This window comes from Camelina sativa, chromosome 2, assembly GCF_000633955.1.
Source record: "Camelina sativa cultivar DH55 chromosome 2, Cs, whole genome shotgun sequence".
In the NCBI taxonomy this organism is placed as follows: domain Eukaryota; kingdom Viridiplantae; phylum Streptophyta; class Magnoliopsida; order Brassicales; family Brassicaceae; genus Camelina; species Camelina sativa.
Window position 1 is genome coordinate 3504944 of NC_025686.1, and position 16790 is coordinate 3521733.

The 16790-nt window shown below is 33.4% G+C and overlaps 4 protein-coding genes across 4 annotated transcripts; 3 read left to right on the forward strand and 1 right to left on the reverse strand.

Moving 5' to 3' along the window:
- LOC104716776 lies at nt 3501–4614 on the forward strand. The gene has a single exon (XM_010434221.1). It carries the CDS (start codon nt 3665–3667, stop codon nt 4172–4174), a length of 510 nt encoding a protein of 169 aa, XP_010432523.1. The 5' UTR covers nt 3501–3664; the 3' UTR covers nt 4175–4614.
- On the forward strand, nt 8610–10242 carry LOC104737309 (autophagy-related protein 8b). The gene is made up of 6 exons (XM_010434231.2): nt 8610–8821; nt 8940–8994; nt 9299–9354; nt 9439–9491; nt 9753–9871; nt 9957–10242. Exons 2-6 carry the CDS (start codon nt 8958–8960, stop codon nt 10052–10054), a joined length of 363 nt encoding a protein of 120 aa, XP_010432533.1. The 5' UTR covers nt 8610–8821; nt 8940–8957; the 3' UTR covers nt 10055–10242.
- Nucleotides 10452–11785, forward strand: LOC104716796 (UPF0690 protein C1orf52 homolog). The gene is made up of 3 exons (XM_010434241.2): nt 10452–10554; nt 11018–11169; nt 11258–11785. The coding sequence occupies exons 2-3, from the start codon at nt 11028–11030 to the stop codon at nt 11632–11634; spliced, it is 519 nt and encodes a 172-aa protein (XP_010432543.1). The 5' UTR covers nt 10452–10554; nt 11018–11027; the 3' UTR covers nt 11635–11785.
- On the reverse strand, nt 11815–13812 carry LOC104716805 (5'-adenylylsulfate reductase 1, chloroplastic-like). Its single transcript, XM_010434253.1, has 3 exons — nt 13646–13812; nt 13185–13488; nt 11815–13094 (listed from the first exon to the last, which is right to left on the reverse strand). The coding sequence occupies exons 1-3, from the start codon at nt 13728–13730 to the stop codon at nt 12068–12070; spliced, it is 1416 nt and encodes a 471-aa protein (XP_010432555.1). The 5' UTR covers nt 13731–13812; the 3' UTR covers nt 11815–12067.

Consider the following 16790-nt stretch of genomic DNA (forward strand, 5'->3'; position numbering starts at 1 on the left):
GCCGTTCCTCGCCGTGAACCACCTTCTTCCACTCTGCGTCGCTATTCCGCCGATAGAGCTCTTTACCGGTGAGATCGCGCAGATGCTTCTCCCTTCCACTGCCCCCTTGATCTTGTTTCTATGGTGTCGCCGAGATGATGCGGGGTCGCGGATGAAGCGCCATGGGTCGAAGGGTCCTCATCGTCACCGGAATCGACGGAGGACCTGCCGTCGGTGCACGTGGTTGTGATCAGAAGAAGAAGTTGTTGGGAGAGAAAAAATCGCCGCGAGTGAGTATCACGCGCGCGACTTTTCTCTCGACCTCAAGTTCTCTCAAGTGCGTTTTGTGCTTACACGTCGCGAGTAATATAGATTATAGTTCTTATAATTATTTCGTAATGATCACATCAAACAATTTGTTTCGACCTTTGTTATAATTGACGTGAGACCATTTTTTGTTTATATATTTATATCTTTCATCTCAAAAGCTTAGTCAAATACTCAAACCTCTTAATCAAAAAAAACTTTGTAAAACTTAAGGAAGAAAACCAATTACATAACTCATACATATATTACTATTACCACTTTTTTTAATTTTCCAATCATCTAGAAGACTAGAACCACATAAACATCGTTTTTCGAAAACATTGGTGACCTGTTTGATATCTCTAAGCTCTAATTTGTCGTCACCTTATTTGTTCAGAAATATTTTGTTGTTAATATGTTTTTCGTACTTGCTTTTTTTTTTGGGTGTAATGTTAAAATTTTATACCAATAAAAAAGAGTTTACATTTTACAATGAAACCCAAAAAACAAACCTAGCTCTGAAATAGAGAGAGCAATGGAACATTATACAGACAAAATAAGAGCTTAGCCACACTTAAAGTGGGCTAAAGATACAACCAAAATAGTAACCAAGGAGAGAGGTCGAGGCGGCAGGATCCTCCGGCGAGAGAGATATGAGACGGTTGCGCATGGTACGATCGACAGCAGACTTTGTAGCATGTAGGGTACAAGCTTCAGACGAGAAAATTCTTCGGTTCCTTTCCTTCCAGATGAAATAGATGGATGCTTGCAATAGAAGTTTGAGAATCTTGCTGGCAAAGTGGGGCGGAGTTGATGCGGTCCCCAAAACCCAAGAAGCAGCTGACAATAAGGATGAAGGAGGATTCGGTGAGATCCTACCTGCAAGCCCCATCCAAATAGCTTTGGAAAAATCACAGTGGAAGAACAAGTGATCATGTGTGTCCAGACCAGAGTTGCAGAGGACACAAGCATCCGGAACATTGAGTCCCCAGTTCCTCAACTTATCCCTCGTGTTAAGTCGTCCAAGGGCAGCCAACCAATGGATAAACGAAAACCGTGGAACAGCTTCTTTGAACCAAACCGCTTTGTGCCATGGTACTCGTGGCGAAACGTCCCGAGTTTGAAGCCATGTACCTTTAGAGGAGAATTTCCCAGTAAAAGATCCGGAGGGTTGCCTCCATTGATACCAGTCTGCTCTGCGAGATGGATCTGGAGGAGGGAGAGAGGACAAACAGATGTGTAACTGCTCTGCTTGAGGAGACCGAGCATTGGGAAGGAACCACTGTCCTTCTTGCGTAGCTTCCCACACGGTGGCTTCCTTGCTTATACGAAGTTCCCTAGGACCCAACGAACCAAACAAGTCTATAAGAGGGCCAAGACTCGTCCAAGAGTCATACCAGAAGGAGGCTCTCTTCCCATTCCTGACTTGATACCTTATCAGGTTCTTAAAGGTAGGTCGTAGCTCAATCAACTTCCTCAAGTTCCAAGACAGACGAGGAGACGGTTCCATCAACCAATAGTTTCGCCGGCCAAAGATGTTGTGGTCGAGCCACTTGACCCATAGTGAACCAGAACGGTCAAATAGATGCCACACCTGCTTCAACCTGTATACTGTTGCAAACTCCTCAAGAGGCCGTAATCCTAGACCACCCTCCTCTTTAGGTTTACACAAATCTTTCCAAGACACTCGAGCCCCTTTCGCAGATGAAGTTGCATTCTTCCACAGGAAAGCAACACAAAGAGAATCAACCTTCTTAAAGAATCCCTTTGGGAGGACAAACACTTGACTCCAAAAATTCACTTTTCCATAGATAACAGAGGCAATAAGTCGCACTTTCCCAGCATAGGACAAGTACTTAGCTGTCCACGAGTGCAACTTACTGGTAATCTTCTGGAGAAACGGCTGAAGAGTAGCTAGAGTCAACTTGGTAGGGCTTAGGGGTAAGCCAAGGTATCGAGATGGGAAAACACCTAGCTTAACCCCGATTGACTCCGAGATTGCAGCAGATTCCTCATCATCATACCCTCCAAGAAACAATTCAGACTTGGCTGGGTTCATTTCAAGCCCAGAGAGAGAACGAAAATACTGCAATATCTGAGATATACCCTGCATTGAGTCCTGGGAGCCATCTGAGAAAACCAACAGATCATCTGCGAATGCTAGGTGAGTTAGACAAGGAGAGGAGCACATTGGATGCGCTGAGAACTTGCCTTGCACTAAACCCACATCTAACATTCGTACGTGCTCTTGTTTTTGCTTACATGACTTTGTCTTATTTGACAAAAAATGGATAGAGACATTGTCTTGAAATTTTTGTGATAGTTTAATGTATCTATCTATGTATATATTTCATTTTTTTTTCCTTAGAAGTTGGGACAATACATAAACTTAGATTCTTGTTGCAATGGTGCTGCAGTATCACATTCTTATGTCAATTATTAAATAATCCATTCGTATCTTATACGTATCAGTGTATCACAATCTTATGTAATACGTATGAACCTAAATTATCATTAGTATCTTTTGTGTATCACGCTCTTGTAATAGTTTTCTGTTTCACACAGTAAATAAAACGATGCAAAATAAACGATGCACCTAATTATTGAATGGTACGTAAATTGAATGCAATGTAAGAAGTGATCTCTCTCTCTCTCTCTCTCTCTCTCTCTCTCTCTCTCTTTTTCACGTTTTGGATAAGAGATGGTAAGTAAAACTCTAATCAGGTAACGTCATTAAAGACGCTTTTGAGTTAAATTTAATTTCGTCCTCTTATTTGGGATATTCATCGTGAATTCTATTAAATTTTACCGGAAAAAGAAAATTTAAAAGTATATATAATTTGACATAAAAGCTAGTCTTTTCATATATAGTACAATGTTTTTGTCGTATTGTATGAATCAGACTCTGTCAATGATTTGGCAGGTCTCAGTAAGAAAATAGTACTAAAGGAGTAAAGGCTACTTACTCTTTAAAAGTTGTAGTAATGCAACTGTTGATTTTATTTAACTTTTTAGGAAGCATTCTTTCAGGTCATTATAGCACAAATTATTGCAGAGAAAATAAAGAAGAGTACAAAAATTATTACACGTTTTGGAGTTTTCCGAAACCCTCTATCTCGTTAAGCGGCTCTTGTAATCAATCTTTGAAGCTTTCTTCTATATATGAGACTTTTCTCTCTCTTTCATTTTGCCAACAAAGAGAGATGGTTTAATGTTTATTTTGTGATTATCTCTTCTTTCACATTTTTATATATTTTCTCACTTAACTCAAAACCAACAACAACAACAACAAACACTTAAAAAATCAAAAATTAGTAGTAAAAGGATTTGTTTATTAACTCTACTTATTATCATCTGGTGCTTTGATCTTTCTTACTCAATGGATTCAGGGGGAAGAAGAAGGGTACATAGTAGTAGAAGGGTTCCTTCAATGGGAGTAGAAGGGGATGAAGAGTTTCAAGAAGAAGATGTGTGGTCAGTTCTGAGAGAAGGAGAAACTTCAGGTCTTGAAATGAAAATACCCAAAAGTCATTTCTCTTCCTCATCTTCTTCTTCATCTTCACCGTGGAAGATTCATAGAAGCAAGGACGTCTCAGGGGTGAAACAGTCATCGGCACCTATGAATGTCCCTGATTGGTCCAAGGTTTATGGTGGTGACTCAAAGAGCAGCAGGAGGAGTAGTCATTTGTGTTTTCATGGTGACGACGAAGATGGTGATGAAGATGATGATGGTTGCATGGTTCCTCCACATGAATGGGTTGCAAGAAAGCTAGCAAGAACACAGATCTCTTCTTTCTCTATGTGTGAAGGAGTTGGAAGAACACTTAAAGGAAGAGATCTAAGCAAAGTGAGAAACGCTGTCTTGTCAAAAACTGGTTTCTTGGAGTAAGTAGGATATAATATCTCATCATCATCATCATCATCATCATCATCCATGTGCATGGAGGAGCATGAATCCCATAACTCTTGTTTAACATTATCATCAACATGAAAAACTCAACTTTATGGTATCCACATCATCATCATTATCAATGTCATTGTCGTCATCATCATGTGGGGATCACTATACCAAGAGTCTTTTGTTTAATTTTTTTTCTTTATTATCGTTATTATTAATATTTCAATGTGTTATTTAGAGTAGATAAGTATCATAGTGATGATGATGATGACTTGTCAGCCCCATGCATGGGTCCCGTTTTATTTTTCTTCTGTTGGTTTTTTTTTGGTTTCTATTTGAAGCTTTAACTAGAACCTCTTTGAGTTCTTCACCATGTTTGGTGAAAGTTTTTGTCCTTTGCTATCGATGTTATATATATAAACTTTGGTGAACATCTGATAATATCAATCGTAGAATGAGCACGTAGTAATTCATGCTTTTGACAAGTCTACTAGCAAAAAGTCATTAACTATGTCCAATTTTCAACCATATCATCAATCGATCAATCTACATCATAATCCTTCATCGAAGGTGTAACGAGATATGCCACATATCTATGCCTTTCCCCAACTACATGTACTTAACAACAAGAGTAACGGAAATTGGTATTGTCCAACATAAGAAATATGTTAATTACGAGCCAACATAAGAAATATGTTAATTACGAGAATAATGCGAGTTAGAATAGTTTTTTTTTGTTTTGTTTACATTTAGACTTAAATATGCCATTAGCTACCAGTATTTACCTTCTTTGTGGAATCTACTAGAGCAACTTCATATGTGGAACCGTGAGTTGTTTGGTCTCATGGAAAGATATTTATATGGTTTATAAGTTACGAAGCATATATATAAAGTCGTTAATGATAAAATACATTGGAGAGTTACTCATATCATCAGCTCATATAGTTGGTATAATGTATCATCAGCTCATATAGTTGGACAGATTTCTTTTATATTTTCATGATTTACACTCACATTGACAAACCCGTTGTCATCTGGAATGGGTAGGATTGATTTATATAGACTCTTCTCTTCCACTTGATTTTGTTACAAGTCTAACCGTATCCATTATCCAACTTCTTCACACGTGCCTTGCATTCTTTCTTGAGCTAATTCATTCTTATACCTTCTTGTTCTGCAAATCGCAATAGACTCTTTATTTGCATCTTATTAGTATCTAAGACTCTGAATGCATGGAATATGTGTTTGATTTGATACCATATATTGTCGAGCTAAGCAGAAAATTAAATTTCATACTTTTTGGCCCGTTAATTGGAGAAGACATAACCTCGAATAAATGGGAAAAGAGGGATAATTGGTGATGTTGGAACGACTAAGTATTTGATAATTAATAATTAATAATAGAATTTTATGATTTTGTACAGTATATTAGTGTGAATTAATATAGTTTATATATTAGCTTCCAAGAGTTGTTAATCGGAGAAAATAGAGTTCAGGCAAAAAAAGAAAAGAGAGGGCTAATTTGGTGGTGCTGCAAAACCAAGTGTTCTAATACATCAATTTTTTTTTTTTTTTTTTAAATATAACAATTTTGTAAATTATAATATGAACTAAAGTAGGTTTTTGTAATACAAAACATTGGTATACTCATACGGTAGAACTTCTATAAATTAATACTCTTTAAAATAATAATTTAATTTTGGACACAAATCGATAAAATAATAAGATAATATTATAATAAGAAAAAAATCCTTTATAAAGATAAGGTCCCATCAATAGTATAAATTAATAATTATATAAAATTATCAAAATATATGTTTATATATACACACTAATTTTTGTTAGAGTTTATTTCTAATATTTTTACTATATAAAAAACTTTGAGTATTCTCTTTAAAATATGATAATAATTATTTTCATTCTAAAAAAGGATTAGCTATATTAATTTAATCTTAGATTTAAACTTTTCTTTTGAAAAAATTACCAAAATTAGAAAAGTATCTCTATGAATTAATAATTATTAATTTATTAATAAATTAAAATCTCTTTAAATTAATAAATTTTCATGGTCCCAACTTTATTAATTTATAGAGGTTTTACTATAATCCTATGCATTTATTAGCTTTAGAAAGTCCGATATTAGAATTACAACGACCTAATTAATAAGCACATCTCTATAAACATATATATCTTGAAAATCCATACGTCAAATTCTTTTCTTGAGAAACAAATTAAACTGAAGAGCTTCACCATTACCTGTTTGTAAAATGATTTTGGAGAGAAACAATTTTAATAGCTGATATTTTCATCAATAAAATGAAACGAAAATAAGTTGATGTTAAATGCATATCCGTAGGCATCTGAAAAGTATGTCAAATGTAATAATTGTATTTATATCATCATTAACCAGAAAAAAAAAAAAAATGGTTTGGAATGCAAATTTTACGTCGCCTCGTACATGGGCTGCACTTCGTCTATTGTTTTGAAGCAAATACTCATAATATAATTTATTATTATTATTATTATTATTTTAAATGTTGTTCCTATGACTGTTTGTATCAAAATTGTTGGTTGTTTTTAGTGAATTATGATATCTTAAGATATAGTTAATACGTTTACTATGATTTGGTATATTGATTTCAACATAATAGTCTTATATGTTGAAACAAATGTATGTAGTAATGAACCTCTTACAAATATCATATATGATATTTAACAAAAAAAAAAAAAAAATATCATATATGATAATATTTTTTTTAGGTTTAGGTAACCTAAGACAAGAATAATATAATATTTATAAAAATAATTACGATTGTTATCTATATCAAACGACTAAACTAACACAAAAAAAAAAATTGGTTATAACATTATTTTTTCAACACAATCAAAAACTAAAATTTGAAATATCAAAGTTTATAACTAATATCATATATTCCACGGATGAAATAGCCTTTGTCGTGCTTACTCTTAGGCGAAAAGGACAAATGCCCACATCCACACAAAAAAAAAAAAAAAAGTCCACATTTATAAAAAGATTAAGCTCATATGTTTTGTTAGTATAATATAATTTGTTTTTAATAGCATTTTTGGTGAATATTATATTCTTAAATATGTACTTTTAATGTGATAGAGATTTTCTAATCTTGGGTAGCAAAATATATTTCTATATTTTTCTATTTTGGTTTTCATTATAAATATATTTTTTAATTCAGTATTGTGATAATTTTTTTTTAAAGCCACATTTTTAAAATCTCGCCCTAAGCCTCCTCTACCCTAAGCACGGCAATAGATATAGCTAAGTCATTTGATATTTTCTGGTGGTATACTCAAAGATAATATAAGATAATCAACTCAACAAATTTTTTTTCTTCTTCTAAATAATTTTTAACAGTCAAATTTCTTCATGACATAACCAAATCTTATAAAATTTATTCTAATTTTTGAGTGACTAAAATAATTTACATAAACTGTTGTTTACGAAAAAATCGAGCTAGATAACAATAGTAGTTTTTACTGAATTTACACATGATTTATTTGGTTTAGTTATCAAAAAGCTTTCAACGATTGAGCATATGTGATATATATGTCCATGTAGTTTTATTATTTGATTTGAATTTAAATAAATGAAAGAAAAAAAAAGCATACCCCTTAAAATTTTCCAATAAGTAGAGATGCCAGTGATAAGCCTAGGGCTGGGCATAAAAACCATACCCGAATATCCAATCCGGAATCCGACCCGAAAAACCGGGTTCGGGTTGGATTCGGGTTTGCCTTAAAACCCTATTGGATTCTATTTTTCAATACCCGTGGGTTCGGTTAGGATCGGGTAATACCCGGTACCCGTTTGGGTATCCATCAAACCCGAATATGTAAACATATTTATAATATTTAGTATTAATATAATGCAATTACCCAAAAATATGATTATAATTTTGAATATTTTATTTAGTTTTATATCTAAATATCAAAAATAATCAAAATACGAAAATAATTTGTCACATAATTCAAAATTTAGCTAAATTTATTTAAATTTAATTAATTTTAAAGATTTTTTTTGGGTACCCGGTAGTTTGGGTGCTAATCGGGTTCTAAAATTTGTAACCCAAACCGACCCGAACCCGATAGTACCCAAACCAAACTGAACCATATATCTAAAAATACCCAATGAGTTCTATTTTCCTAAACCCGTTTACCCGAACCCGAATGGGTAATACCCGAACCCGAACAGGTTACCCATGCCCAGCCAATATTTTTTTTTTACTTTTTTACCACACCAAATTACAATTCTAATCGTTGTAGATTAAAAAAATGGACCTAAACCCAAAGGCCCAATACTGTTCCGCATCCGCAGTCGCTGACATAAGATAATTTCCTTTAAAAGTCAATTAAAAAAAAAAAATAAAAAAAAAAATAAAACAAACACAAATTGTATTAAGTTTGGGTGCCGTGCAGGTAACACTCAATAAACCCTAAATCCATCCTCTGATTCCTTTATGTATATATACTCTTTCCTTATTTCTTTTTTTTGATCCTCTTCCTTATTCCTCACAATCAAAAACCCAATTTTGTTTTCCTGATCATTCGCGAACCCTAATCTTTCTCTCCGATCATCATTCATCGATATTTTTCTTCTTTTAGGTATGTTTTTGATTTCGCCTCTCTCCCCTTTGTCAATTTCGAGTTTTTGCGTTCTGGGATTTATCCCCAATTTTGGTCTAACAGATAAAGTTTTGATCTTTTTTCTTAATCATCGCAGATACTAATCGAATCAGTCATGGCTAAGAACTCGTTCAAGCTTTCTAATCCTCTGGGTTAGTTTCTTCTCTTTACTGATTGATCCATATTACTTTAAGGGTTTTAAGAATTGTGATAGTTTTGTGATTCTAATCTTGTTGATGGAACTCGATTCCTGATTAAGAGTTAGTTTGCTTTGATTTAACTGCTGTGATTCGATTTTGTTATATTTGTTTCTCTGTTTGCTTTTGATAGACCTAATTGATTGTTGAATCTTGGAAGATTTGGTACTTGAATTATATTTCATTGTTGATGTGTTTGTATGATGGATCTATTAGCTGTGATTGTGATTGAATCTTTATGGGTTTGTTTTGATCTCAGAGATGAGAATGGCTGAATCTACTCGTATCAGAGCGAAATACGCAGACAGAGTTCCGGTATGTTTTCTAAACTTTATCCATTACTGAGCAAAGTTTTATAGTTTTTTAGTTGTATATTTTCTAATCGGAAATCTAATGCAGGTGATTGTGGAGAAAGCTGGACAGAGTGATGTTCCTGACATTGACAAGAAGAAGTGAGTATATGATACATCATCTCTCTTTATCTCTCTTGCTGGATCATAATGTAATCGTTGTCTTTTGTTCAGTAGCTAATTCGTTTGACATTTTTTAAGCAAGCAAGGGTTAGAGTCTTGCTTAGGTTCTAAACTTGAAAAACTGTTACTTTAATTGCTTTGATCGGTTATTGTAGATTCTCGTTACTCAAAGTTTGTTCCTTGCTTAATGTTTACATCTGAGCTCATGTTTTATCTGATCTTGTTTCTTCTTCCCTTTAGGTATCTTGTACCAGCTGATCTAACCGTTGGCCAGTTTGTATACGTTGTGAGGAAAAGAATCAAGCTTGGAGCTGAAAAAGCAATCTTTGTCTTTGTCAAGGACACATTACCCCCAACTGGTAAAGTATTCTGAGCCCTTCGTTTATAAACATTGTGACTTCCAAGATACATGTTTTAATTTGGTTTCTCTTTTCTCTTTAATAGCTGCATTGATGTCTGCAATCTATGAAGAGCACAAAGACGAAGATGGGTTTCTCTACATGACATACAGTGGAGAGAACACGTTTGGATCTGCTTGTTGATTGATCGATCATCTTGATGATGATTTGTACATTCGTTTACCCTCCTTTAGCTTTTGCTCTGGTTCCTCGACCTTAATAATGTGTTTTACTTTCTGGGTTTTTATCTTAAGAGTTCTCTCTCTCTCTGTTCTGCTATTGAATGATTTGAAACCAGATTCTTTTTTTTAGTTGGACTTGACATTGACTCACATCTCTGTTTTTACTTTGATTTTGTTTCCTCTGCTCATGGTCATGGCTATAGCCTATAGTAGTAATATGACATGAAAACAAAACCTCTATTAGTAAATAATTTTAAGATAACCAAATCATCGAATCTTGTGTTAAATTTGACTAAACCGGGAAAAGAAGTCGTAAAATTAACCAAACCGAGAGAAAACCAGAGATAAGGGAGATAAAACAATTAAATAAATATGTCATTTTCCCATCGTATTATTCCTTTGCGACTGTTGCAGTCCCCGCCGCGATTTGAGCTTCTGCCGTCGTCGACTACACAAGGCAAGGTATGATCGCCCTAATTCAATTTTAGGGTTTTTGTTTAGTGGGTTTCTCAATTAGATTAGAAAGATTCGTGCTTGATTTGTAATTAAATCTTTTTGACCTTATCCCCTGTTTTCGAATTGCTAAACGAACTTGATCTGTATTTCTGGGAAATGACTTTAGTAAATCGTAGAAGAAAATTAGAAAACTGAGAACCCTGAGTATGTTATTATGTGCTGATTTACAAAGCTAAATTCTCAGTCTTTTGCCTGATTTATGAATCCTCCCTTTTCGTTGATACTAGGAATTTTAACAAAGCTCTTTGCTTTCTGAAATTTATGAACTTTACAAACTGAAAACCCATAGATTCTTCTTATATGCTGATTTTACAAGCTAAATTCTCAGTTTTCGTTACTTAAATGAAATTTATGAGCTTTTTTTTTGGTTTGTAAATTGGACTAAGTTGGAGATTCAATTCTATGTCAGAGTTCTTATAATGAAGAAATGTATGATGCAATGGGATAATGATGATGATGATGAAGCTGACTCATCCGAGGAATCATCTTCGTCTTCTGACTCAAACCCGGATAACTCAGAGACTGGGAAGAAGAAGAAGAGAAAGAGCAAGAAGCCAATAGGTATAGAAAAGTTTTATTGTTCTTGGTGTATTAACATTTTTGAGATCTCTCTTTTCATGGAACTTTGTTTTTTTTTTTTCGGTTGCAGCGAGGTTTGCAAAGAAGGATAAGAAAGCTTTCGACTATGAATCACTGCAACAGCATGGTTACAAAGCTGTTGGTCTTCCAGATATACGTGCTCCTGTTGAGAAACAGGATTGGTCATGGAATACGGGAAAGGATAAACAAAGAGTAGAGGAAGTGAAAGAGAGTTATCAAGAACGAGAAGCTACCAGAGCTGCTGCTGTTACAGGTGGCGAGACGATTGAGAATGCGCAGTTGCGTAGTGATAGGAAGAATCTATCTTTCTCACAGAAGGAGAAGAAGAAGAGAGATTTAGGACAAGCCAGTAGAGGGAAGAATTACGTTGAAGAAGAGAAGAGGCAGTTGAGAGAGAGTGGTGTTTACTCTGGTTTTGATTCCTAAAAAACATCTCTACTTTGAGGTAAAATCTATGTATTTGATATGTATGCGATGAAACAAGAGCTTGATTCCGCTTAGCATTGTTCTGATTCCTGAAAATCTCAGCTTTAAGTTGAAGTATGTTTGATTTATTTACTTCGCTTTTGAATCCTAAGTTCTCAGTTGTAAAATATCTTTGATTGCAAAGAAGAACCAGGAGCTTGGTTTTACTAATAAACACACATTTACATGGAAAAATCAAACACTCTTGTAGCTTTATAATCTTACAATACTGCAATAACTCAAGCTTTGTAGCAGAACTGATCAATGACTCCGTGATCCAAAAGCTTGTGATTTGATTCTCCAAACACCAAAACTTCATCTGTTCTAGCAGTCTGGAACGAGATGAAGTTATTACTTATTATTGACGGTATTGTCGACTGGTTATGTGGTTTATTCATCGGACCAGATTCAAGAACGACGTCAAAGAATCGACATCTCTCTTCTCAGACGGATACTTGATCGGTCTTGAAGAGTTTTTGGGGAAGACAAGTATCGTCGGGAAGCTACCGAGCTGCAATTCCTGCTTAGCAAACTCCTTCTGGTCACCATCCGCTCTGAATTTCGCAACCTTGATCCCACTTCCAGCCAACTTATCCGCCAGTTCATCATACGATGCTTCCATGGCTTGACAAAAGGGGCACCACGGAGCATAAAGCACAACGATCCAAGGCTCTTTACGGTTCTCCAACTTCATCAAATTCTCAACGCCTTGCCTGCTCAAAGTCACAAGACTCTCACTCTTAAAGATATCTGCAACAGCAGATTTCGATTCCCCGTTTACTTTAGCATCAGCTGCCGCGTTTTCCTTGACATTCCCTTTGTGAAGTCCACATTCTTTAGCTTTAGCATCTTCCCACCACCATCTCCCTTCTCTCTCGTGCTGTCCTGGTAAAACCGCTTTCGTACAAGGCTCACATCCAATAGAAATATACCCTGCAGCGTGCAATGTGTTAACCGGAACATCCATAGTCCTCAAGAAGTTCCAAACATCGTTCCCTTCAACATTCGCAACAGGATTCCACTTCACCAAACTACCAGCTCCACCATCCAAACCTTCAAAAACCGGATCAACTTGAACAACTGGTATCTCAGACCTAGTTCCAGGTGACTGATCTTTCCTCTGACCAGTAATCCAAGCCTTTAAACCCTTGAGAGCACGCCTCAATGGTCTCACTTTCCTCACACGGCAACACTCCTGATGACCATCTTCATAGAAAGAGAACAATCCCTTGCTCCTAACCAAACCTTGAACCTCAACAGAATCAGGAAACATATACTCAATTCTAATCCCATAGTGTTTCTCCACCTCATCAAAAAACCGATACGTCTCAGGATTCAATCTCCCTGTATCCAAACTAAATACTCTAAATGGTCTCCCAGTTAAATGAGCATACTCAATCAGAGCAACATCTTCAGCACCACTGCAAACACACAAACAACAAACTCAGCCATCTTTTTCAAAAAATTTAAACAAACTGTTTACATAACTCATGATTGATTCATCTCTATACCTAAATGCAATAGCGATATCGTTCCCGAACTTCTCAAGAGCTTTATCCATAATCTCAAGAGGTGAAGCATTCTCAAGCTTCTTTGCAAGCTTTTCAAAATCCTCAACCTCTACTACTTCAACAGCTTCTTCCTCTGCAGTAATCTCTGCTACCATTGTCGTTGCTGCAAGAGGAATCATAGAGTCCTTTGTCTTTGACTCTGCGTTTAAAGGTTTCACAGATGATGATCGCTTCCCAGATAGATTAAAAGACACCTGAGTTCCATAAACACGATCCGATAACCTCAAAGAACCTATTTGAGGCACTGCAAGAAACAAAAATAAAATAAAAAACGAAACTTTTTAGCAATTCATATCCAAATTAGTCAAATTTGATACGTAATAATCAAAATCCACATTGACCCATCAAACAATTTTCGGAAAAATTTGAAGTTTTATAGAAATTGAAACTTAATATCATACCTTTAGGCTCAGATGAAACGCCGGAACGAGAGAAACCAGAGTTTATGATCCTTGAAGAAGAAGAAAGATGAACAGCCATTGCCATGTTTTACAGAAGATAAATTCGATTTTTATTTCCTTTTCTTTGTATCCTTTCGTAGTTTCGTTTCAAGATGCTTTGAGGAGAAAGCGTTGGGGTTAAATAACAAATTTGGAGAAAACCAGGTGAAACCAGATTCATTGAACCTAGACGCATTTGTTTTGTTTTCGGAAAGTGCGAATATAGTCTGGTTCAATTTGATGACGTGTCAGATTTTAAGTGGATGAAGTTATTTTTAAAATCTTCGCTCCTCACTTGGCCTCCTGCAGGGTCCCTAGAAATCGCGGTAAAGTCAATTTTGGCAGAACCAATCAAAAAATAAAAATTATTGTTATTTTTTTATTATTTTTTTACATGGTGGAAATAAAATTATATAATATTATATAAAATAAAATTATAATTAAATGAGACTATATTTTTATAATGAATTGCCAATAAATCATGTATAATATAATCTGTCTTTGTTAAAAAAAGTAATATGAATTATGTATATAGATATATATCTTCTCCTTTTTATAAGTAAAAATAAAAATTATTGTTATTTTATTATTTTTTACATGGTGGAAATAAAATAAAATAATACTAAACAAAAATAAAATTATAATTAAATGAGTCTATATTTTAAAAATGAATTACCAATAAATCATGTATAATATAATCTCTCTTTGTTAAAAAAAAAGTAATATGAATATACATACATATGTATAAAGATATACAAAAAAAAAAGATATATATCTTCTCCTTTTTATGTAAAAGTTTTTATTTAAATATATATTGTTGCTACTTTTCATATCTTAATTTTATTGGTAGAGTTAAAATATAAGCTTACCAAGTTATAAGATTAGGTGATTCACCAACCTAAACATTATAATGCATGTGGCAAAATGAGAAGTAACACATGTTTGTTTGTTTGTTTTTTTTTGTCTCTTCTTGGTAATATAGACAGTAACTAATTCTGAATTTCTGGTGTGAGGGACTAATTTCTAGAAGCTTTAAGAGAGATTTACTGTATATGGATTGGTTTAACGGTGATATAGTTATGCTTAAATTAGTCGAAGATTAAATTTAAACATTAACAAGGATCATCTAGAAGTAGATTATCAATATTTTCTAACTTCTTTTTAGGATTAGTACCATAACTCTTCTTATTCTGAGATCTTCCATAGCTCTTTTTTATTCCTAGATCCTAAAAATAGAATATTACTACTCTCTGATTTGGGCTTTAAAACCATTTCAAAATTATTGATCCATCCAGTAACTAATTTTGTAGTGCTAATGGGCCAATTTAGGCATTAAGCTGTCAAAAAAGTTGCTGAACTATGTCCCATATCCTTGGGTTATATACGCTATATGAATTTAAAACCCACTGACTTATCATAAAACTCTGCATCTTCGGTTATACTACTCATTTATTACTACTGACTATTTAATATTTATGCAGTTTGAGTAGAATACCCTTTATAAAAAAAAAAGAACGAAAAAAGAAGAAGAATGTTAGAGCATGTCGAACGAATGGTAGTTTTTGTTAGAGGTTCTATTAAATAAAAATTAAAAATAATACTGTAATAAAGGAAGATAAAAATTGAGAAACATTTTTCTTTGTAGAACCATAAGAATCGATTTTCTAAACATGTGACAGTTTATAATAAGTAGCACGGATTGAAATTTCTTCATTTTATTTATTTGGTAATTTTTATTTAATACATCGTATATGTGATTATTTTATTTGTTTTAAAAGGTTTTTTTTGGATGGAATACTATGGCATGAAATTATATATTGAATATGACTTATGAAAATAATATTTATTCTGTAAGATATATTCTAGTGTATCTAGATTTTATACTGCGGTATAACGCGGATTAACTTGTGTGATAAAAAAAGATTAATTTTTTTTGGTTAATTTTACTTGATTTGTTTAGTGTTTAAAATTATATATTGTATTTTGATTGTTAATTCTATGACTTAATCTATAGTATAGCGTATATTAATTTTAGGACCAAATATGTAACATATGTTTGTCAAAATCATCTTGACCGAGAAAGTATACCAAACAACATTATTCCAAATTTAAATTTAATCCGAGAAATCATATTTTTGAAGTTTTAACCCGTGCTCTAGCAAGAAATCATATTTCTTGAAATTTTTCATATTATAGTGACATATTATTGATCCGTGCTAAAATAAATCAAATTAGAGTGTTTATAATTTTTAACTTTTTGATCTATCATATATTTATGATATTCTTAAAAATATCAAATTAAACTATTTTTAAATATTTCAAATTAAATTATTTAAAAAGTTTATTATAGTATATAAAACTATACAATTCAACAAAAGAAATATATGAAATGAATTTAAATATTCAAATTTTGATCCGTTACTCAGTCAAAATTTTCTGATAAAGTTATGTAAGATTTTAGTTTTTTTAGTATAAACGGAAATCACTTGTAATCTTCCGAGTGATTAATTTCTATTAATTTCTGAGATTTTTTTGTTTATATATGGTTGGTTAAATATTCTTTGAGATTTTATTTTATTATTTGGAATATCTTTTTTAAAAGGATCATAATCCTAAATCTATATAACCTTTCAACTAATTAATCCATATAACCTATCAAATAATTAATCTTAGTTATAACCTATATAAATATTATATGGTCTACCAATTTAAAGTTATGTACTTCCGTTTTATTAAAAAGGAAATTTAGAAAAAAAAAATTATTTAAATATATAATAACAATAATAAATAATTAAAATACATTATTTTAAGCAAGGATGAGCGCGTTGTTGGCGATGCAGATGGTTACATCTTATATATGTCAATCCGATTAGCGAGTTTGAGCACTGAGCTCCATTTATATGCAAAGAAGTTAATTACAAGTTGGTTAGTTAGGGTAAACCAAAACCATGAAATTACTCTCAGTCTAATCAATTACACCACCTTTGCATTTGACCGGCTTCCATATCGACATTTTAAGCTTCACTCTTGACAAATTTCCATCACCGAAGCAATTAGAGAAAAATTTAAACATGATCATTTTTCTTCTTTTGGCCTACGAGTTATC